Source organism: Lactuca serriola, chromosome 6, assembly GCF_051521515.1.
Source record: "Lactuca serriola cultivar US96UC23 chromosome 6, Lser_US96UC23_V15, whole genome shotgun sequence".
NCBI classification, from domain to species: Eukaryota; Viridiplantae; Streptophyta; class Magnoliopsida; order Asterales; family Asteraceae; genus Lactuca; species Lactuca serriola.
This window is the reverse complement of record NC_136413.1, coordinates 718774-742229: the sequence shown is the minus strand read 5'-3', so window position 1 is coordinate 742229 and position 23456 is coordinate 718774. Positions and strand designations below refer to the sequence as shown.

Sequence of the window (23456 nt, the reverse complement as noted above, 5' to 3'; positions counted from 1 at the left end):
CTTGAGGGTCAAGAACTCCTGAACCAACCATTCCCTCTCCACTGGGGGAACATACTCATCTCTGAACATGGTGGTGAACCTCTCCCAGGTCATCTCTGAAATCTCTGCAACAGTGAAGCTTGCCATCACGAACTTCCACCAGTCCTTCGCTCCCAATCGAAGCTGGTTCAACGCGAACCGTACCCTCAGATGCTCCGGACATGAACACGTGTAGAAGTATCCATCAATATCATCAATTCATCTCATCGCAACGATAGGATCCTGCGTCCCATCAAACTCAGGTGGCTTCGTGTTGCTGAACTCCCGAAACAACGAGTCACCTCCCTGAGGCTTGGCAGCAGCCACAGCTATACTAGTTGCAACAGCTGCAGCCTCAGTCACCGCTGCATAACGCTCGTCAAAGGTCTCAATTAAAGTGGTCTTGATAGACCCAAACATCTCTAGAATCTCAGCCCGGACCACCGCTGCCACCTCATCGTGGATCATCTGACGAAGCTCCTCGTCACTCACATCGCTCGCCTCAGGAGGTCTGTGGAGTGTCCCAACCATGATGTCTCTAAAATACAACATAATAATATCAGAGACTCGCTCGAGCATGCTCGCACTCGATAACTCGACCCTATCTGTTCCCTAGTACCCAAAGGATTCTTACTTAGAGTGCGCACTGCTCCGGTGTCTTCAGTAGTACGGGTCCTTATACTATCGTCTACACCGCATCAGTATTCACCCTAAGTCCTCCTCATTGGATCCCAGATCACAAGTACTCTATATCTCACTGGCATAGGCTACCCTTCGGTAGGCCTCTCATCAGCTCCTCACTGCTACCTACTCGCTCTCAAGCATCACATAGCAGCAAAATCCTTCCTAGAGTAAGGCATCACAAAATCAGGCCACTCTAGTCCTAATATGAATACCTAGCCATCTCTAGCATGCATATCATATCATAACATATCTCATAACACATAATGTATGGGTATTTTGGGAAGTCACTGTTCGAGCGTTGGCTGAACGTGCACACTGCTTCCTTCTGTCTTTCAAAATCTTTTACTCCCTTAGAAAAATTGTTTATTTTATGAAAACTTTCTCAAATCCTCAGTTTGAGTTCAGATTCATCCAAAGATGCACCCGAATCCCTCAAACTAAGGCTCTGATACCAACTTGTAACAACGTAAATTTCCCAAACAATTTTTCATTTTTAAATCACACTTTTAATCATCAAAACAATATCAAAATATAATGTATCCAATGTTATCATAACAAAATAATTCCCAGAATCTCAAACATAATCTCTATGAGTGTGTACGGATCATGTCGGCGCCTTCCCACGGTCCTCACTAGTACCTGAAACACATAACACAACAGCTGTAAGCATAAATGCTTAGTGAGTTCCCCAAAATACCACATACACACATACGCCTTTCCAGGCCATAACTCAACAGGATCTTCCGATCCATATGTCTCAGAGGACTTCCGTCCCGAATCCTAGTAGACCTTCCGGTTATACCCGTATCGACCTTCCGGTCCGTAACCTCTTGACCTTCCGGTCCATAACATACATAACATTCATAACACATACATATCACATAACAACATACAACTCATACATCTCATAGCATATAAGACCTTCCGGTCACACACAGGTACCCTTCCAGGTACAGTATAGTGAGAAGACTCACCTCAATGAAGTCGGATAAACCCTTATGCTCAACGTCCCGACTTAGCCTCCTCCTATTATTCAAATAACATCATAATCAGAATTCTCTATTGATCTCATCTCTACAACTGGGTAGAAGGCCATTCTACCCTACCCTGAACTCTCTTGAATCAGTCTTGACCAAAACCCTAAAGTCAATGAAAGTCAATGGTCAAACTTTGACCCGACTCGTCGGGTGCACATGGGCGACTCGGCGAGTCCATGTGGGTTCTCTGAATCCTTTCAGCCTCTCTTGACTCGTCAAGTCATCCTTCCACTCGACGGGTTACATCTGACACGAATCGTAGGGCAACCCCGACTCAACTCGTCGAGTCCACTTATGGACTCAGCGAGTTGTCGCCATGCTCAATCTCAAATGACCTTCTGAGGTCAGATCTGTTCCTCTAATCCATAGATCTAACCTCCCCAAGCTCAATAAACACGTAAAGGTTCGAACTTGATACTCATGCAACGTCCAAATGACACTACTTGCTGATTTAGTCCCAAATACAACACTCTAAGTCCATTTCTTCCATAACCCAACATAAAGCAAGATGGATAACATCCTCTGGACCACTATTGGTCCAGATCTGAAGTCTAAACATGATAAGGGACCTTATTCTCAACAAATCAACCCAATAAAGGGTATAGGAAACCCTAGATCCATGGATTCTTTAACAAAACAGAAAGAGGGTCGATACTACCTCAAAGATGATGCCCTCTACTTGAAATCCACAAATATGCAACCTCCTTGGCCACCTCTAAGCTGGAATCAACTTCTTCTTGCAAAACAAACCCACAAAGGTCCAATAATGGCTTCTTCTCTCTCACAAACACTAAGGCACTATTAGGGTTTCTCTCAAGGGTCTGGTAGCCGCAAATGGTGGCTATAAGGATCCTAAAATAGGTCCCAAACCCGAGAATTTAGGGTTTCATTAAACAGCGTGGACTCGCTGAGTCCACTTATGGACTCACCGAGTCCCTCATTAAATCAGACCAAAAAATGTGCGATCCCACTCGACGAGTCAGAGCGCCTACTCGTTGAGTTCCCCTTATAAATTCAGTATAAATATTTAACATAAGATACCTGGGAATTCGGATGTTACAATAAAACTTTAACTGTTTTGACATGTGATGTTTTGAAGTAAATGTAATGTTGGTGACTATTTTTGAAATATTGAATAATTAAGTCTTCTATTACATTTTCTGTTAAAAGTATACTTAAAAATAAAATAAAATTTTTAAGTAAATATCACGATGTTACAACTTGGTATCAAAGCCATGATGTGAGTGGACTAAATACCAAAATCATTGTTCAGACTCATAGTGTATACTATCTCAATAAAGGGTGGGGGAGGATGTGTGTTGGAAAGCTTTTAGGTTAGATGTTGTAAAATAAGTGTGTGTTTAGAAGGTGGCTCTAATAGGTGTACGAAGGAAGTGGTTGCGCAAGTCTGGTGGATAAGGGATGCAGTTATATGATGGAAGGATATAGTAAGGATTAGGGGAGGAAGTGGTGCTAAGGGAAATATATAGTATTTTACCAAACAAAAGATTAAATGATATAGTAAGGATTAGGGGAGGAAGTGGTGCTAAGGGAAATATATAGTATTTTACCAAACAAAAGATTAAATGATTTAGAGTTAGTACGACTAAGAAACTATTTAGAGGCATATGATTTTAGGGAAGATGACGTAACGATCCTACTATGGTTTACGACTTTACGCATTTAGTCCTTGAAGTTATTTTATTGCCCTCTAAGGGAGCAAAGTTGCTTTTGTCTAGTTTAAAAGGTCATTTTTGAAATTTTGAAGGGGTAAACAGGTTATCCTTTTTCCATGTCACTAGATAAAATGCCAGATAAGAGCCTTTCTTATTAAATGAGGGTACACCCTCTCTCTCTCTCTCTTCTCTCTCTCTCTCTCGTTCTTCAAGGCATCGTCATCTCAAAACCCACTCTACCCCCTCTTTTTCTCTCTTTTTGGAAACGTACCTCACAATGCATAAGAAACCTAAGTACATCTCTTATTCCCTCAACTCTCAATATCTCATCCCATCTTCTCGTGGTTGATTCCACCACTACTCCATGGTTGGAGCTTACGCTGTTCTCACCAGCATTATTACTTACTTGCCACCTCCCACCACCGCCAAATAACCTTTTAAACGTAAAAAATATCTAGATTTAAAATCCTAATGTTGTATAAGCTCATCGAAGGATCTAGGAGGACCCAAATCTTATAGAAGCCACAAACACCAGCCTCGATCTCAATATCTTTTGCTCAATAACCAGTCAGTTGCAACGTGAGCCAATCGATTATCGCCCCAGTACCATCTCAATTTATTGGGTTTCAAAATTCAAAATGTATTTTGTTGGTTCAAAAAACAAAATCTTAAGATTGTAGTGTTTGTATTTTCTAGATTTCAACATCAATTGTGATTTGTTCCACATATGTGTTTTGGTGGTGGAAGATGATGTCATTGTTGAAGATGAGGTCGGAGAAGATGATGTTGTTGGTGGGTTCTTTTAGTTTATGTTTTCTGTGTGTAAGTATATATTTGATTGATAAAGGGAGATTTCTAAATTATGTTTTGATTTCATTGATTTTTTTGGGCTTTGTTCTTGATTTCCTAGGATTTTATTATTATTATTATTATTATTATTATTATTATTATTTTGCTTTCTTTCTCCTTGTAGTGCATCTTCCAGATTGTTTTTCATTCTGACGTTCCATATATGTTTTAATTTAAAGATGATGTTCTTTTCTTGATTTATTTATGGACAACATGAACATTGTTGTCTGCACATACAACATGTGTGTCTGTGAGAGAGAGATGCCCAAGTTTTTTTATTATTTTTTTTACTAAAAAAATATTAAATCATAAGACACATCAGTTTTAAGTGCTTATGTAATCTGATATATTAGGTCGCAATGACCAAAAAAACAGATCGACATCAACCTTATTCCCTTAAAGGGAAAGAAAATAGTTTTATGGACTGAAAGTGTAAAATCGAAATACATAATAGGTCCGTTGTGTCATTTTCGATATGATTTTATAAAGCTAAAAATGATTTTATCAAGCATTATGAAAATTGTCCAAATCAGAAGTTACCTCTTAATACAACTATTTAGAGGGCTATCAAATAACCGTTGGTCTTAGGATATGTTTGACAAAACTAATTGAAAGCTGGAGATTTTATTTGTATAAAAGTGTTCAACAAACTAGTCGGAAGATTTTAAAAATATAAAATTATATAAAAACTAAAAGTTAAAAGTTAATAAAATCCAAAAGCTAATAGTTGTCTTAAGTAGCTTTTTGATTATGAACTATTTGTTTACAATAAAAGTGTTAAACTTATGCTCAACGAACCATTTGATTTAATTAGAATCGTTTTTTGTTAAGATTAAAAAATTAAAAGCTTTCAAAAATTCGTTGTCAAATACACCTATAAACAGTGCTCTAGGTGCACGGTGCACCCGAAAAAGGAGTAACGATAGTAACGATAATGATGAAAGTAAAATGGAAATATGTGTTGGAATGTTAGCGAGCAAACTTTAGTAAATACGAATTCTAAATCATCATCACTTCTCTCAATTCATTTTGTTAGTGCTAAACCCTCTTATCCTCCCACAAATATTTAATTCATATAATTTAGTGTTAGACATCGTTTTTTGCAATATTCCATTTACCATGGTTGTTATCATTTCAGTCAACATGGCAGTTACATAATTCAACATAAATATTATTGTAGACATTTTATTTTGTAGTCTAAAATTAAGCCGTAATATCAGATTTGTTAGTTTATATTTTTCTTATGACCGTAGTATTCGTTCTTAATTAATAAAATTTGAAAATTAGGTTTACAAACAATCACCTTTGATGGTATAATCTTTCCTACATATCTGTCAAGAAAATACGTATTTATGTGATTTACCCGATGATGATTGAGATTCTTCTGGAGTTCATGTCAAGAGGGTATTTCAACATCAACGTTGTAGAGCTTGTTGTTCTTTTATTATCTTAAAAGATTATTAATATTGCTTCAAGTGACTCATTATCGTCAATCCAGCAAATTACCAAATAAATAACATGATAATGTTATGATGTGGAAGCCATATAGGATCTTATGTGACATGATTGGGTTTTAAATATAGGGTTTGCATCAAACCGGTCATTTTGTTGATATTGGACAAAATTATAAATATAATGATATAATTAAGAAAAAAAATCTAGGTGTCAAAATCGAAATTTTGTTTTAATATAGCGACTTTATTGCAATTAAAAAAATTATTACTTGAAGAACAGGAAGAACCGGTAATTTTGGTTGATATTTTGCAATCAAATTAAAAATATAATTACATAATTAAAAAAAAGTAAAATCAATATTAAAAGCCAATATAGTCTTGCAATTTACCAAAGCAAAATAAAACAAAACTTTTTTAGTTACAGGATATGTTAGGCCATTAACTTGGACTTTTAATCCGTTAAAATATTTAGTTTTAGTTAAAACGGGCCACCTATATAAGCTTGGGCTTTGATTTTTGCGTTGACTAATTTTGTTACTAAGATTCATGTCATTCAACCAATAACATTGCTACGTTTTTATTTACTTAATTTAAGTTGGATATAATTCGTGTGATGTTTCATCACCATAGAATGAATAGTTGAAATACCTACTTATTTAATCTAACTCCACTAAAAATTTCTTACATCTATCTCATTTGGGGAAAAATTCTATAAGGTTCATACTCTTTACCTTTTATTCTTCTTTTATGATTTATAATTAAATTACAAGGGTTTCTCTATTAGTTTTGATAATTATATATAGGAATAATATTTTTTCCTTAAATTAGATTCAGTGTACATACATGATGATGAAGAAGAACAAGACACGGCTCATGATCTTCGTAGCCCTATTGCTAGTCTCAGGAACTATTGAAGAGAACGTTGATTTGGGACGAAAGGGAGGGTTTGGAACACCAAAGAATCCAGACATGGGAAATGAGGAAGAAGGAAAAGGTGATGCAGGAGTGGATAGTCATCACACATATACTTCGGCAAATCGTCCAGGAGGTGCCCATTAGCTACTTAGCTGCTGAAGCAAACCATTATGTCATCTGACATGAGGAATGTATGGGTGACGTTATAAATAAATAAAATCAATCGGGTACATGAATTTAGGTTTCACTATCTATGAGTTCTTTTTCTTTTTCTTGACATGGTATGTATGATAAATCATGAAAGAACCATGTATATTTAACATGTAATATGTAATGTATGAGTTTGTTATTTTATATTTGCATGTTGTGTTTATCCTCCTTTTATATCCATTTGAAGCAAAAACTAAAATATATATTCGACTCTGTTTAGATATTTTTTTTCTCACTTCCATTATGCTCCAAAAAATTATATTATTATATAATTATATAAAACATAATAGTTATTTATATACTAGTTTATAAAAAGCTTATTGAGCTTGAACAGGAATTGGGCTGCGATTTGGGCCACAGTTAGGTGCCCCAAATCCATAATATCAAAAACTGCCATTTTCATCGATTCAAACCCTAATCGCCATATTCATGAAACTACTATATAAACTGAAGCTGTAAGGGTTTATTCAACACACAGACAAAGATCCACAATATTCCAACGCCTCGAGGTTGTTCATCTGCATCTAAACTCGTATCTCTGATACTGTCTCTTGTTGTTGAATTTCTCTGATTTCGCTAAAACAGATATCTGAAATTTTTCTCGCCTCTTTGTGAGAAATCCTGTACAAATCTTACTAATTGATGTGATTTTTCTATGGACTTACGTCCACAAGAGGCGTAAATTTATTGCGGAAATGTTGAGTCGCTTTGCCTCTGTTAATCACCGGGCGCAGCTAATAAAACCCCGCTAAATTCATCAACTTTTATTGGTTTTGTGTGGTTTTCTTTCTGTAAGTATTAATTGATGTTGCTTTTTGACATTTTTAAATCGAATTTGGTATCCAATGATGGCATGATATCTTTGAGACCTGATTTTAACATCTTGATGACAAGCTATAAGCATTTTCGCTGAGGATCCTTTCAAAATAAGTTCTTTATACTTTCAGCTGATAAATGACGAATTTTTCACCGATTTTTTTTTCGTAAAAATTAGAAATTGTTCAGAGATGATGAATTTTGCACTGGGCTCTGAGAGCAATTGAATTAATTGCTTGATTTGATGCATAATGCAGCCTAGAAAGCTAGTCTGATCGTTTATCTTTAATCATTTACATGATTGAAACAATTTTTTTGTTGATTATTGTTTGCGATGATGATTGAACTTGCATCCCAGCTCACTCTGAGACCTTAATATGTTTAAGGTTGTGGATTAAAATTAGTTCATTTGTAACTGAGCTTTATTTTGTATTTTTAACCCTTTATTTTTTTGTTTAAGGCTTGCAATGATGATGACATTATCTAATCCCAGCTCTATGAGACTTTAATTTGTTTAAGGTCAGGGAATTACAACGTTTAGTGTTTTATCTGAGCTTTTGGCTATTTTTAAATCTCTTTTGATGATTTTCTAATACAAATTTGAGGTGATTTTGAGTTTCTTTGTTACTTTTGTAATAAAACATATTTGATAAAACACAAATTTGATGGGTTTTCTATTTGATGTTCCCGATGATGCATGAATTTGACCATGCTAATTCTGATTATGATGATACATTGTTATGTCATTTCTGAGGGAACAAAAAACATTTATATAACTTAATGATACAAAATCATACATTAAATGTTTTTTTTTATCTAACACACAGCTAAAAACAATGTAATCCATTTAAGACGAAATCTGTTTGAGGAAACAATATTGATATTAGAAACAATTTTATATATATATATATATATATATATATATATATATATATATATATATATATATATATATATATAACCTGTGTGTTACATGGTGGTTAAAATTGTAAAATAAAAATATAACAATTAATCAGATAAATTTAAGGACAATTGTTTATATAACACATTGAAATAGTATATTATTAAGTATTTTATGTTTATTTAAAAATAATTTATAAATTACAAATAAATAATAAGAACATTACTTTTAGTGATAGTTAATAAATAAAGAGTAAATTACAACGTAGTCTTTATGGTTCAGAGTAATTTGTGCGTTTAGTCTTTACCTTATTTTTTTAGCGTTTGGTTCTTAACTTATTTTTTTAACATAGAAGATTTTTGCTATTTGTTTTTGTTATGCTTTTGGTTCTTGTCTTATTTAAAAAGATTATTTTGCCCTTAAATTTTTAATTTGTTTAAATAAACACATCCTTAATCTCGTCCCCTCACTTTATTTTACATATTTCATTATTTTTTTTGTATTTAAATAATAGTCTTTTAGGTAAGATGGGACATAAAAACAAACCGTAGGGTCCAAACATGTAATAAAAACAAATAATAAAAATATTTAGAATTAAAAAACTAAATTAGGGACCAATCATGTATATCACCTCAAACCATAAGAAGCATTCGTGTAATTTACTCATAAATAAATAATGTTGGCATACCATCAAATATAAAATTTGATATATTGAAATAACAATCATATTAATTTCTTTAAAAGCATGGTCTAAAAACTAATTGTTTGGAAATCACTATTTTATAAAATATTAGATAAAACAATATCCTTTGTAAAACAATGTATTTGTCCAAATGTAATAAAAGATATTTTTTCTTTCCCATAAACTAAATTATAAGAACATAAATTATGATATTATGTATGAGTGAACTATGACAAGTTAAGTTGATACAAATTTTTTTATTAGTTGATTTCTACGATCAACAGTGAAATTCCTTTCTTAATTAATTGAGATTTAAATATAATTCAACTTTTTTCAAACAGTTAATGAACCATGGGGGTATAAACGTCATTATAAAGGTAATTCGTGCCAACATAATAGCATAATTCAATTGAGAGACAGATAGTTGGCAGCCAAAATGATGTATGAGACGCAGAATTTTCATCAATCCTTATTTTACAAGGTTGTATTATGGAGTATTTATTATCACTTGTCACAAGGATGTAGACATTTTAAGTCACACACATAAATCACATACATACACAACCACACATTCAATTAGAAGTGGCAATCGTGTCGTGTCTGGTTTTTGTCGTGTCGAAACACTAAACGGATTGAAAGTGTTTGACCCTAACCCAGCCCATTTAACTAACGTGTTGTGTCGTGTCAGCCCATTTATTTTCGTGTCGGGTTTCGGGTTAGGGCTATACCTTGAATTATGTCGTGTCATGTGAGGTTAAAAGATTGAGCATGTTGAAAGAGTATGAGTTTGGTAGGCGGAAAGGAAAAACTAACTGTTTTGAGGCAGAATAGACGAAGTCATAGCAAGTCTAGATGACAAAATTAAAAGAGTGAGAGTTGGATAGACGGATGACAAGGTCATGAGGATATGAGAGTTGTGAAAGTGATTGGGTAGTTTGGAAAAGAATAGAAAAACCGAAATGAAATTTTGATCTAGACGGTTAAGTCATTTCAACATTATAAAACAATTCAATTCGAATGTTTTCTTTTACTTGTGCTTTTGTTTTTGTATTTTTCTAGTTTATTTAAATAATTTAAAAAACTTGCATATAAATAAATGGGTTATTTTCGAGTCATAAATTGAAATTCTCAACCCTAATCTTATCCATTTAATTTTCGTGTCGTGTCAATATGTTTATTTAAACGAGTTGAAATAATTTACCCAAACCTGTTTATTTCTGTGTCAGGTTTTGTGTCGTGTCAATTTTTGTCACCTTTACATATAATGCATGCTGTTGTCTTTACTTTATTTAAAAATTGGATCAACTGAGAAATATTAATTTGGGGTAACAATCATGTGAAGTTAAACAATTGCCCATCAATTGAGAAAAGATCAACTGAGAAATATTAAATTGGGGTAACGATCATGTGAAGTTAAATAATTGCCCATCAATTGAGAAATCTCAATAACGATATATATTTTACACTTGCAACTTAGTTTACTTGCGGTACCATACTACCATTTACAATCTACTTTCATCAAGCAATGATTTTTTTTTTTTAAATTGCTCCAAAATTAAAGACCAATTATATACATTGATGCACTCCACAAAATCAAAACACAAAATCAAAATGCAAAGCCTTGTGCCTCTAAACCGTCAGTTAGTCAAGGTTTATCACCCAAAAGAAATCAATTACCTATGATAATCAATATACTTTACATAGTATTAAGCAATTCGAAATTTTAGTAAAGTCCATGTGATAGTTAAAAAAAATCAATAGTATTTAAAAAGCATCATGCATATTGATTAAAAACACAATATCACGTGTCCTTTCAAATTGTATGTAGCCACTTATCTTTTTTTTCTTAGACCATCCGTTATGGTCTTCACGACCACCTCCTTCTTCCACCTCCACATCACCATCACAACTATTCCTCAACCTAATGAGATGGTCACTTCCTCGTGGTCTGCAAGAAAGAAGAAGACAGGAAGAGAGAAGAAGTAGAGAGAAGAAGAGAGGGGAAGAGACCTGATTCGTTGTCTGCCTCCGTCATCCCCAACACGAACCGCCACGACCACGAGCCACCACGAGGCAGTGGGATGGTGTGCACAAATGTGGTTCGTCGCCAGCTAGACCACGGAGGCCTTCGTTCTGGGTATACCGGATGGCTTTATCACCCAAAAGAAATCAATTACTCAACCTATGATAATCAAATATATTTTACATACTATTAATCAATTTGAAATTTTAGTAAAGTCCATGTGATAGTTAAAAAAAATCAACAGTATTTAAAATGCATCATGCATATTGATTAAAAATACAATATTAGGTGTCCTTTCAAATAGAATGTAGCCATTTAGGTAATAGAGTAGCAGACTTACCTTTTTTTTTCTTATCAGACGTAACAAAAGAGTTCTCGTGATCAAATAGATAAGAGTGGATTACTTTATCTTTTTTTTACGTTTAGCCATATTGTGAATCAAATTAAAAGGACTTTCTAGCCTACCTGGCATAATAAAAAATGGTGAAATGAATAAGCAAAAAGAATCTATAATTATGCATTGATGTTACCTTTTTTAGTGGATTTATTTTGAAACTGATTATAGATTTTGATATAACTCACAGATTCATGGCCTTTAGTGCTACGATTAATACAAATAATTGTGAATGGAACATGAAATTTTAACATAAACTATAAATTAATCACATTTTTACATTTGAAGGCATGAGAAGGAGAAGTGGGAAGAGGGAAGAGGGACGAGTCGCACATAATGATGACCATAATAATACATTTAAAAGTGATATTTGAAACTCAAAGCTGAAACTCTAGAATTAAAATCGACATACCATTTTGGTTTTCTGTTGATGTCAATGTTTTCTGACTTTTGATTTATGGATATGTTGTTGTAATAGACATTGAAACATGAAAAAAGAAAAACAATTTGAAGATGCGAATATGAAATTGTATTTGAAAAAGAAAACTAATTAATATAAATTATATAACAACTATATTTTTTTTTTTAATTTCAAAGCCATCAAAATTTAAAGTTTCACCAAAAACATATGGATAAACATATGTAGACGTACTTTTTCCCTCAGAAGACTCCTTTTGATCTTCATACCCTTAATATATTTGATTTTTAAATATGAAATTGAAATAAACTTCACTAGTAGAAATCTGAAACATATATTTAGAAAAGAAAAAAGAAAAAACTCACGGATGAATATGAACAAGCATAATAAGAAAGCAGAGAGGGGCATTAAGGAGGGGGAATAAGGTTTGAGAGTGAGGTCGAGTAGTAACCTCAACTATGTAACGGGGACCAATAATTCCAGTGGTTTTGGTGAGTTGCACATGATGGGAAGGAGAAGGGATGAAAATTAGAAGTGTAAAATAGGAGCTTCTATTGAGATACAAACGTAGATCCAATTTAAATTTGGAGAAGATTTCTCGATTTCTTGCTGTAGCGATTGATATGCATTCCAAAAATATCACGGAGAATATGATAACCGAATACGGTATTTAATACAAGCAGGGGCAATTTAGGAAATTCAGTTAGATGATAAAAGCGGGAAAAATCGATTGGGAGGGGCTAATAGAATGTTCCGTGACAAAATTGGTTTTATTTATTAGATTAGGGGATATGTTTAAAAAAGGAAATGCATGAAATGAAAGAAAGGAAACATAGGAAAAGAGTGAAATTGGATGGATATACTAGATAGAAAAGGTTCTAAATGTCATGTTGCTTGGATTGGCGGGCCAAAGCAAGGGCAAACTTTGGCTAGCCATAATGTTTTTCTAAGATGCTGCAATTTTTAGAATGTTATTTTATCATTTAATAAAATAAAAAAAAAGTAACAAAAATTCAAAATTTTTAGACCCAATTAGAAAAAACAAAGAACAAAAGATTTTGCGCCTTGAAAATAATTGTGTCATAACACCCTAAGTTGTTTTTTGGTGAGAAATTGATTTGTTAAAGTAATTAAATTTTTGGTTTGTTCATTGTGTGACTATTTTTTTTACACATTAGGTAAGGAATTTTTGAAAGAGTTTATATATAACAATTATGATTGGAGACAGGAGTCACCTTCAACTATTTTATTTCAGTTTTTATATATGATTGGTTGTTGGTGAGGTACCTTTATCTCTTTGACTTTGATTCTTTAGAAAAGTTATTATATATTATTAATTATGAACTCTCGTCATAAACTTGCATGTCATATATTATGGCTTCCATCTTTCAAAATGAGAATCAATTTTTTCAAACAGATTATAATTAAGAAGTGTCACCACATACAATGTAAAAAACCAAACATACACCGCATACGGTGTGAAAAACCAAACATATCAAATGCAAATGGTATAAGCACTTGTTGATTTTTCATGCATGATTTTTTATGTTTGGTGACTTTGTCTGTAGCAGCTTTTAAAATAACTTGTCCCGCCGTGAAACCCACAGCCCTTAAGCCCACGAGAGGGGATACCCTTGTAAGTCTACACATGTGTGTTTCTCTCCAACCCATCCAAAAACCAAAATAAAGGTTGATCTTCCTTCTGTCTAGTCAGTCAAGAAATTCGCAGTTGTCTCTTTCTTTGTGCAAATCTCGGCACACTTAAATATATCAAACAAAACATCCCTAATAATATCATGTATGTATTTGAACCCTGAGAGTTCTTTACAGTTAAATGCATGCTCTCAAAAAGAGTCCAAACATACATTGCGACACATCAGACATATCTTGTTAGTTGGGAATATTGGTATTATGAGCCAATATTTGAGGATAGTGCGATACTCCACAGGAGACCAAACTCATCTATAGGGATAGGTAGAAGAAAATCTTGAGCATGTGGTGCACGTAAGCATTGGAAAATCGCTTTCTGTCGAGCTGTCATGTCGAGATGCACTTACATATCTTGGACAATTTTACAAAAACGGACACCCGCCGGTGTATTCTAGAATTTAAAGTCTAAAATCATAATTTAATCCCATTTTCTCATCACAATCTACTAAAAGTTATATTTTCTTTTTCATTTATAATATATGTGTTGTAAACCAATATTAAAAGAGTTCTATTTTAAATTTGTAAATTTAAAGAACCCAGAAGTCATGGTGTTACGTTTATAGAACATAAAATGTAATATTTTATTTGTTAGATTAAAAAGGCAATAGAAATTAGATAATATTTGTAATTTAAGACTTTTATCTGTTATTCTAAAATTATTCTAAGATGATTATTTTTATTAGTTTTTAGGAGGTAGATTATATATATTTATTCTAATTTATGATTTCGGCTAAAAAATCAATAGATATCTCGACTTTGGGGACTGTAAGTCAATGAATATGAAACGAAAAATGACAATATTATAATCAAAAATTATGTACAAACTTTAGACTACATTTTAGAAAAAACTGCATGTTATTCGGATTTCAAACGAATTAGATACACATAAAAAAATCTGAAAAACATAAAATATTCAGCTTTGATATCCTGACTTTGAACGATTGGAAGTCAATGAATATTAACTCAAAAATAACAAAATTATAGTCTAAAATCATGTACAAACTATAAACTACACTAAAAAAAAAAAAAATAAATAAATAAATAAATAAAAAAAACCCTCATGCCAATCAAACTTTAAATGAATAAGATACGCGTGTTTTAAACTTTTTCATAAAAACCGGTTCCGACCCCTAAAACGGACTCGGGTTCCTAACACGGTTCCGGTTCTTACACCCGGTTTACCCGGCCCCGAAACCCGGATAAAGTCATTCTTTAAACCTGGGATCCGGAACAGTTCTACATATTCCGGTTCTAACGGTTCCGGTTACGGTCCGATTTTGGTTCCAGTTCAGTTTTCCGGTTCTAAATCTCATCCCAACCACCCTATTACAATTTTTCTAGACCAAAACCTATCCTCCTTGTCCCACCATTTCCTAAAATCACGTCACCCAACACCTCCATATACCACCCACCCTCACTAGGGATGTCAATTGGGAAGAAAGAGTACGATTTTTTTTCATACCATATCTCATAACCATTTATCCGGCCTAAAAGTTTCAGATTCGGTTTTCCTGTTGGATTCGAGTACTTTTGCCATCGGTAAAGAAGAATAACATCATGATTCCAAGCATTAAACACATGCGTTGAGAGTTCAAAACCATCAAATAAGATAATTTTCTTGAGATGATCATCTCAAGGTTGATAACTAAATGATTAAAACTTGGAGCAACTCCTTTTGGAGTGCTTCAACTACAGCTAACCAGTAACCACCATTAAATCATCACGGCGGCGGTAGTTTAGACATGAAAATTTTAGAAGGGAAATTTTACCATGCCCGTATCCGTTATTTTTAACGAGCAAAAAAATAATTTGTGTTTTTCTGGAATTTGTCCATAAAGTATATATCTCTGATAATTATTAGTTAAAATCACTAGCTTGTAATATACACATTCAATGTTCTAAAAGTTATGATATATTTAAGTTAAAAATGTTGAATTTTGAACAACTGAATATTTTCCAAGTATGTCAACAGTTGAAGTTGAAGGAAGAAAAGTTGAAGTTTATATAATTATATCTAGGGCCTTGTACAAATTTATAAAAGGTTTGTTCCGGCATAAACTAACTAATTACCTAACAGTAACAGGGGATGAAAAGAAAATAACAAGAAAATAAACAAAAAGACCTGCTATGAGAATCCCAGCATACACCAAGCTTTGTGAAGTCTCCTGCTTCGGTGACTTGTACTTTATCTCACAACATTTCATTTTTTCCCTTTCATTCTCCAGAACATGATCCACATACTGCTGTGTGAAAATGGAGCTTTGAAGAATCTCGGTGCTGTTCACATTTGCATCTTGTAATCGATGATCATATAGCAGAGAAGATAAATCCACAAGCTGTTCTTCAAGTCCCTGTTTTTTTTTTTTTCAATTATAATCATCACATTCATTAATATTATTGATAATATAAAAACTTACATCCAAATATTTTTCGAGGCGTTGGACTAGTTCATGAGGAAAAGGCTCAGGCAAATTTGTTTCTTTTTTGTAGAATTTTTCAAGCCATAATTCGGTTGTTGTCTTGTTTTTCTTCCCCTTTACTGCTTCACCAAGTGGAGTTTTCAAATACTCCCCCGCAAAAGCTTGGACAGACTATTTAACAATTTTAAATAAGCACACCTTGTCAAGAATGAAAATATTAAAAATAAATTTTCATTTTTGGCCCCTGATTTTTGCAATTTTGGTCCTTATTTGAGCTTTTTGGTCCATGTTTCAAGTAAAATGTGTAAATGACTATTTTTCTAAAAAAATAATAGAGAAACTAAAAAATAAAAGATAAAGTTACATTTTGGGTCCCTTGTTTGTGCAATTTTGGTCCCAAACAGGTTTCACTTTTAATTTTGGTCCTTATTTGAGATTTTTCTAACATTTTTGATCCATGTTCTAAGTAAAATGACTATATTTTTGGGACCAAAAATGTAATTTACTCTATAAAACAACAAAAAAACTAAAAATAAAAGATAAAAGTTACATTTTTGGTCCCTGAATATAACGGGTTTGTGCAATTTTGGTCCCAAAAAGGTTTCACTTGCATTTTGGTCCTTATTTGAGATTTTTCTAACATTTTTGATCCATGTTCTAAGGAAAATGACTATTTTTGGGACCAAAATTGCAAAAAGCAGTTATATTCAGGGACAAAAAATAGACATTTTACTTGGAACGGAGACGAAAAACGTTACAAGAACAAAAAAATGGAAGATAAAACTTTTTGGGACCAAAATTGAAAAAAATCAAAAATACAAAGTGACCAAAAATGTAACTTATTCAAAATTAAATAAATAAAATAACAAAATTTACCTCTGATGTCTCTCGAATCCTATGAAGAGCAGAGTCTACACGTGCATATATCGTATTTCTCTGAGTAATAAATCAATCCAACAAAATTAATACCAAATCATCATATCATTATCACCATGCCTTTTTTTTATAGGCAAATGACATAAAAGCCCTTAAGTTTTCAAAAAAATGTCGGTTTTACCCTTAGGCGTGTTTTAGGTACAGTAAAGCCGGATGTTTTGTTTAATTTGTTCATTTATACCCTTTTAGCCGTTTTCAGGTAACCGGTACCGGTTACCTGATGCCAGTAAAGCCCTTAAGTTTTAAAAAATGTTCAGATTTACTATTACTTTGATTATTATTATGATTTTGATTATTATTATTATTATTATTATTATTATTATTATTATTATTATTATTATTATTATTATTGTATATGTTTAATACGTTTTTACATGTATAAAAATATTTTATACATATATTTTTAAATAAGTTTTTAAATGTATAAAATATTTTTATAGATTTAAAAATATATTTACGTCTATTTAGTACTTCTATAGATTTGAAAGCCAATTTACGCCTTTAAAAATGTATTTAGTAGGTATATATATATATATATATATATATATATATATATATATATATATATATATATATATATATATTTAGAAAAACATATTGTATACATATAAATATAAAAATATTTGTTTCTATGTTTATATTGTATAAAAGATATAATTATATGTATTTGTACATATTACTAAGCATATATACATATTTATATGGTAAAATACATATAAACAAAACATTTTTTTAATTATTTACGTTATTCATCAACCAAAACACACCCACACAAAAAAAAATGGTGTTTGCTTACTATGCATAAAAATGTATTTAATTCATATTTATATGTATACAATAGTTTTTATACAAATAAATATATTTGTTAAATACAAATAAAAAACGTATTTATACATTTAAAAATATTTTTAGTTGTATTTATATAAATATGTATTTATTTTGTATAAAAACTATCGTATACGTATAAATATGAAATAAATACATATTCATAGTTAGTAAGCAAAAACCAAAAACCATTTTTTGGTGTTTTGGTTGATGAATCACCCAAAGAATAAAAAAAATGTTTCGTATATATGTATTTTACCATATAAATATGTATAAATACATATTGTATACATATAAATATGAAATAATACATATTTATACTTAGTAATATGTACAAATACATATAATTATACCTTTGATACAATATAGACCTTATAAATAGGTTATTTTATATTTATATGTAATATGTTTTTATATGATATATATATATATATATATATATATATATATATATATATATATATATATATATATTTATACCTGCTAAATACAAATAAGTATACTTTTAATATATAAATACGCTTTTAAAGGAATACATAGGCTTTCAAATGTATATAAATGCTAAATACAAGTACATATATTTTTAAAAATGTATTTATATCTATAAAAATATTTTTATATATTTAAGAATATATGTATAAAATATTTTTATACATTTAAAAACGTATCAAATAATAATAATAATAATAATAATAATAATAATAATAAAATAATCAAAGTAAGGGTAAACCCGAACATTCATAAAAACTTAAAGGCTTTACTGGCATCAGGTAAGTGACTTGGAAACCGGTTAAAAGAGTATAAATGAAGAAATTAAACAAAACATTCAGCTTTCTTTACTAACAGGTAAAACCGACATTTTTATAAAAACTTAAGGGGTTTTATGTCATTTGCCCTTTTTTTAAGGCATAAAGAGCATTTGTTCATTATTCTTACTAGTGCAACATCTTGAAGCAATTGACTGATTTTAGAAGCATTAGAAAAAGGTCCAAATGGATGACAACCAGCAGCCAATAGCCAATTGACAACTGGCCTTTCGTGAATATGAGAAGCTTTTTCATATGGAGCACTTAATCCACCCACAACAGAAGCTAATCCAGCCACTATATGACGTTGTGCTTGTAATGGAACAACATGCCTTCTTTCTGTTTCCGACACATAACTACCCCCAAAAAGAAATAAAATTTATGATTTTTTTTTACATAATTGTGAAAATAAAAGTGAGATTTACATACCTTAAGGGTATCTTTTCACTTTGATGCTGAAGGACAATAACAACATCGTTACTTGTCCACAAAAGGCTCTCATCATCCATCATAAGGTGTGGGTCCACATCAGCTAACGATAATACAAATCTGCAAAAAAAAAAAAAAAAATATATATATATATATATATATATATATATAAAGTCGGTTTTTTTTATAAACAACAAAAAGTGATGAATTACTCACACAGGAACAACTCTTGTTCCATAAGTACGATGAATGTCTCCTTGTTTCTTTTGCACTATTTTGGTTTTCTTTTTTTTAGATTTAGAGTTAAAATTATAAGACCAATTAGGTTTATGTTTTAAAATTGAATCACTCGCGCCATCTGGCTCATCCATCCAATGCTGTAAAGAAAAGGAACTATTGTCAGTGTAAAAAATTTATTGAGAGAGAGAGAGAGAGAAAAAAAAATTACACAAATGATCCATGTTGTATAGTGAAAATTACAGATTCAATCCATGTTTCCATTTCGTTACAAGGAGTCTCCTCATGGTTTCAATTAGTTGTGGTTTTGGTCCATCCAACTAACACTGACATTAAACCTTATAAAATGACACTATTGTACCCTATTTTTTTTTCTTTTTTACAATCTTCTTATATTTTTATTTATCTATTATTGAGAGGGGTGGTCCCCTCTCAATAATAAGTATAATATAAAAAGAGACAGAATAAGGGTAAAAATGTCATTTTTTGATGACTTAAACTCTGTGAGTTGAAGGGACTAAAACCACAGGGACACTATTGAAACCTGCAATTTTCACTCGCTACCATACTACTACCATAGGGACATTTTTTGTAATTTTGCTCTAAAAAAATATGTTACCATAAGTTATAATTTATAAACTAACCTGACGAAGGAAAAATTTATCAGAAAGTGAAGGGTCTGAGACTTCAAGTAAACCAGATGCTAATACATCAGCAGATCGTTCCATTTCCTATTATTAAAGAATTTGTACAATAAATATATTGTAAAAACAAATTACAGTTTTGACCCAAAAGTATTAATATATTGCAATTTGTACCTCTTTAAGAATAGCACCATCAAGATATGTTTTTGTATGAACATGAAAACGTCCATCTTTTTTAGTTTCCTGTAATGAATGGCCTCTCATAGCTTTTGAAACAGCAATTGCTAATTTTTCATGAACATGTAAAGAATGTGAGCCACCAATTATCACTACTTCTTCCCCTTTGTGTACCATTTTTTTAACCTAAGAAAAAAAAAATAAAGAACATAGAAAAAAAAAGATATTGTAATTTGTAAAGGTTAAGATTTTGAAGAAAAGAAATGCACCTCGGCTTTAATGGCTTCCATATCTATACTGTAGTTCTTGCCTTTTTCCATGATGTTAAATCGGTTATGATTTTGGAGGACAATTATTGGGACAAGTAGCCTTGTTGCAAGATCTACTGTTTCAAATCTGACATCTGGAGCAATAACATGTTGAACTGTGATCCCAATTATAGCAGCAAGTTGACCAATAAAGTTGTCATGTGTAGTGGAATGATGATTAGCAGAAACTGAGGATTGAGGAAACATTGTATTTCGCAAACGTGGAAGTGTTTTCGAACTAACACTTCCTTCTTCTGTTTCGATTTTTCCATATGTACATGGGCCTGCTGAGATGTCAATCACAACAAACCTACCACCCAAGGGTAAATCAGTCAATATGTTACTTATATTTTTATGAGTATTATGTATTGAGTATTGACTTACCTTCCAGAGCCAAGCCATACTTGAGATGCTCCACCTCCATTATAATGATAACGATAAATGTAGCCTCCTTCTTGTTTCTTTATTTCTTCTTCAGTTAACTGATTTGAATCACGTTTTAAATTATTAAGATCAATATCATGATTCCTAGGATCCATTCTAACCTGTAAAACAATAATCAAGCAAGGAAACATGAGCCATTCATTAAGCCATTAATAAAACAATGGATAATAATAATAATAATAATAATAATAATAATAATACAAAATGCGGGATGTTAAAACATACTTTATCAAAATTCACAATAAATATTGCTGTTGGCATAGGTCTATCTGCCTCTTCAGCATTATATCCCATATTGTCAAAGTCAAACAAGTAGGAGTAAAGCTTCTGAAATTCTGGCTCCACAACTGATGCATCTACATCAAATGCTGGAACTTCCCTTCCAAAATCAGACTACAATTTACATATTTTGAAGTTCAATAAAAAATCAAGCTATATAATTGTACAAGTCACGAAAGAATAAATGATTAATTACCTCTCTGGCTGTTCCAGAAGGAACCATGGCTGCTTTTAGAGCTTTTTCAAGTGCTATCAGTTCTGGCTGTGCAGCCTGTAGAAAGTGAAAAGGAAAAAAAAAAAAAAAAAAAAAACATTTTTCAATATTTTTAAGATGTTTCTATGGTGAACAAAACAAATAGATTGAGCTAAATATGTAGAAAGAGCTTACTGGAAATGCATTGAACACCATGTGATGTTCAATATCAAGAGGCTCTCCAGTTTCTAGACATGAGGGCCTGTGAGAAGGAAAGCCTACTCGTAGAAACTCTTCAAGTTTTTGTGAATCCATTGTATATCTGTAACCTCCATCTCCACTGAAACCAATCAGGACGACATTTACTTCAAGTGGGACTTGGAAGGGAACCTGCATCAAGTTATTACATCACAAAGTTTTTTGTGAATCATTTGTATGTCTATAACCTCCACACTCGGATATGCTTCAAAGTTAATTTGATGAAATCATCGAAATTATATAGTTATTGGAATTACATACGGATCAAGAATGTACTTTAGATATGTTAAGTGAATTTAACAAAAACAAAAACTGAAACTTGAAGAGAAAAGTAACAGCAGATTTTTAATCTACCGAACTTGTACTTCGTAATCGCAATTGATTAGAATCAAGCTTGATTAGATAGAAATTACTATCAAATTAGATTCTCAAGATTGTACCTCAGCGCGAGAATGGAGCATACTGCGAACATCCGATCGAATACTATCTTTAACGTCTTGGAAAGCACTGTGGTGCCATTGGGGATGACCCGGATCTCTTCTGTAAGCTTGAGGCGAAGCTGATTCTGAATTTTTCAGTAGAAGAAATACGAAAAGACATAAGAGGATGCGAGGAATCGACTCCATTTTTAAAAATCAAAGCTTTCTTAGCCCTAATTTATTTCTTCTTCATGTATAACTTTTTCCGTCAGCGAGTATTTTGCTCTTCAGCCCGTCGCCAGGGATGGCGTTTACTAGTGAAGACCAAGGCAATGCGGCCGTGGTTTTTTACTTGCAAAAATGGTCCCTTAGTTTTATATAAAAACTTAAGTCCTAACTTTTTTTAACCATTCATCTTTTAGCATTTTTCTTGCAAAAATGGTCCATTCTATATACGACATCAAAGGATGTCTTTCAACCCTCATCATGTGCCTTGTATGTAAGGGCATTTTCGTCCAATATTTTGTATCTATCCCCTTTGAACGTTTGAATGTCTTTATAAATAGAATTGTATAATTGAACTTCTTCACGTACCCATACACATCAATTATATAGGATTGTGAAATTCAAAAGAATAGAAAATGGCATTTTGCAATTGTGGCCGATATGCGATGGTATTAACCTCATGGACGATCACCAACCCTTGTCGGAGGGTTCTAGTCTTGTTCAAAACCTAAGTCGAGGTGTCATAGATCCATGGTAATCATATCAAGTTTGCTGATGATGATAAATAAGGATTCAACTGAAACCCATGTTAAGAAGCAGCAAATGATGCAACTATATTTCTTCATAATATGTGTTTTTATTGATAATATGTCAAAGTTCCAAGTGTTTAGTTAATTTCATCTCAGTGGCATTGAAGAAATAGTTTATTGTATTATTGTAAAGTTTTTCATGGATTATAAAATAGAATTAGTTATGATTCTTATGTATTATGTATTTATTGACATTGTTAAAATTAAAGTCAATGAAACTACTTAAGATAATTTCACCAACTGATATTACAAAATATGGGATCAACCTTTTGCATTTTCATCACTTGGAATGTTACCAAATATGACAATATAGTTTATAGACAATGTTACCTAATGTCCCAAATAGCAATATACATTATAGAAAATATGCAACATGCATTAGACATAACATGTACTTATATAAAAGTCAAATTAACTTGTGTTGGGATACAAACACCATTTAAAAAAAAGGACATGGCAAGTTAGTATACGTTTACATA

The 23456-nt window shown here is 32.0% G+C and overlaps 1 protein-coding gene and 5 non-coding genes across 6 annotated transcripts; 5 read left to right on the top strand and 1 right to left on the bottom strand.

Moving 5' to 3' along the window:
• Nucleotides 1-7684: 7684 nt before the first annotated feature.
• Nucleotides 7685-7760, top strand: LOC145060652 (small nucleolar RNA R66). The gene has a single exon (XR_013686867.1). It is a non-coding gene; the product is annotated as a small nucleolar RNA R66 (small nucleolar RNA).
• An 86-nt stretch (nt 7761-7846) lies between these two features.
• Nucleotides 7847-7937, top strand: LOC145060670 (small nucleolar RNA snoR118). Its single transcript, XR_013686884.1, has one exon. It is a non-coding gene; the product is annotated as a small nucleolar RNA snoR118 (small nucleolar RNA).
• A 46-nt stretch (nt 7938-7983) lies between these two features.
• Nucleotides 7984-8086, top strand: LOC145060659 (small nucleolar RNA snoR69Y). The gene has a single exon (XR_013686874.1). It is a non-coding gene; the product is annotated as a small nucleolar RNA snoR69Y (small nucleolar RNA).
• A 33-nt stretch (nt 8087-8119) lies between these two features.
• Nucleotides 8120-8221, top strand: LOC145060658 (small nucleolar RNA snoR69Y). Its single transcript, XR_013686873.1, has one exon. It is a non-coding gene; the product is annotated as a small nucleolar RNA snoR69Y (small nucleolar RNA).
• A 121-nt stretch (nt 8222-8342) lies between these two features.
• LOC145060662 (small nucleolar RNA snoR53Y) lies at nt 8343-8419 on the top strand. The gene has a single exon (XR_013686877.1). It is a non-coding gene; the product is annotated as a small nucleolar RNA snoR53Y (small nucleolar RNA).
• A 7346-nt stretch (nt 8420-15765) lies between these two features.
• LOC145057694 (uncharacterized) lies at nt 15766-22503 on the bottom strand. Its single transcript, XM_079005571.1, has 14 exons — nt 22184-22503; nt 21681-21875; nt 21489-21563; nt 21239-21406; nt 20954-21114; nt 20531-20879; nt 20259-20447; nt 20085-20171; nt 19420-19580; nt 19204-19323; nt 18905-19130; nt 17084-17143; nt 16205-16378; nt 15766-16138 (listed from the first exon to the last, which is right to left on the bottom strand). Exons 1-14 carry the CDS (start codon nt 22367-22369, stop codon nt 15854-15856), a joined length of 2436 nt encoding a protein of 811 aa, XP_078861697.1. The 5' UTR covers nt 22370-22503; the 3' UTR covers nt 15766-15853.
• Between the last annotated feature and the right edge of the window lie 953 nt (nt 22504-23456).

Coding starts and splice junctions, on each gene's coding strand:
- LOC145057694 (XM_079005571.1), bottom strand. CDS start 22,369: ATGGAGTCGATTCCTCGCATCCTCTTATGTCTTTTCGTATTTCTTCTA. Junction 19,131..19,203: donor AGTGAAAAGATACCCTTAAG/GTATGTAAATCT, acceptor TTTTGGGGGTAG/TTATGTGTCGGAAACAGAAA. Junction 17,144..18,904: donor TGCTTCAAGATGTTGCACTA/GTAAGAATAATG, acceptor TTTATTACTCAG/AGAAATACGATATATGCACG.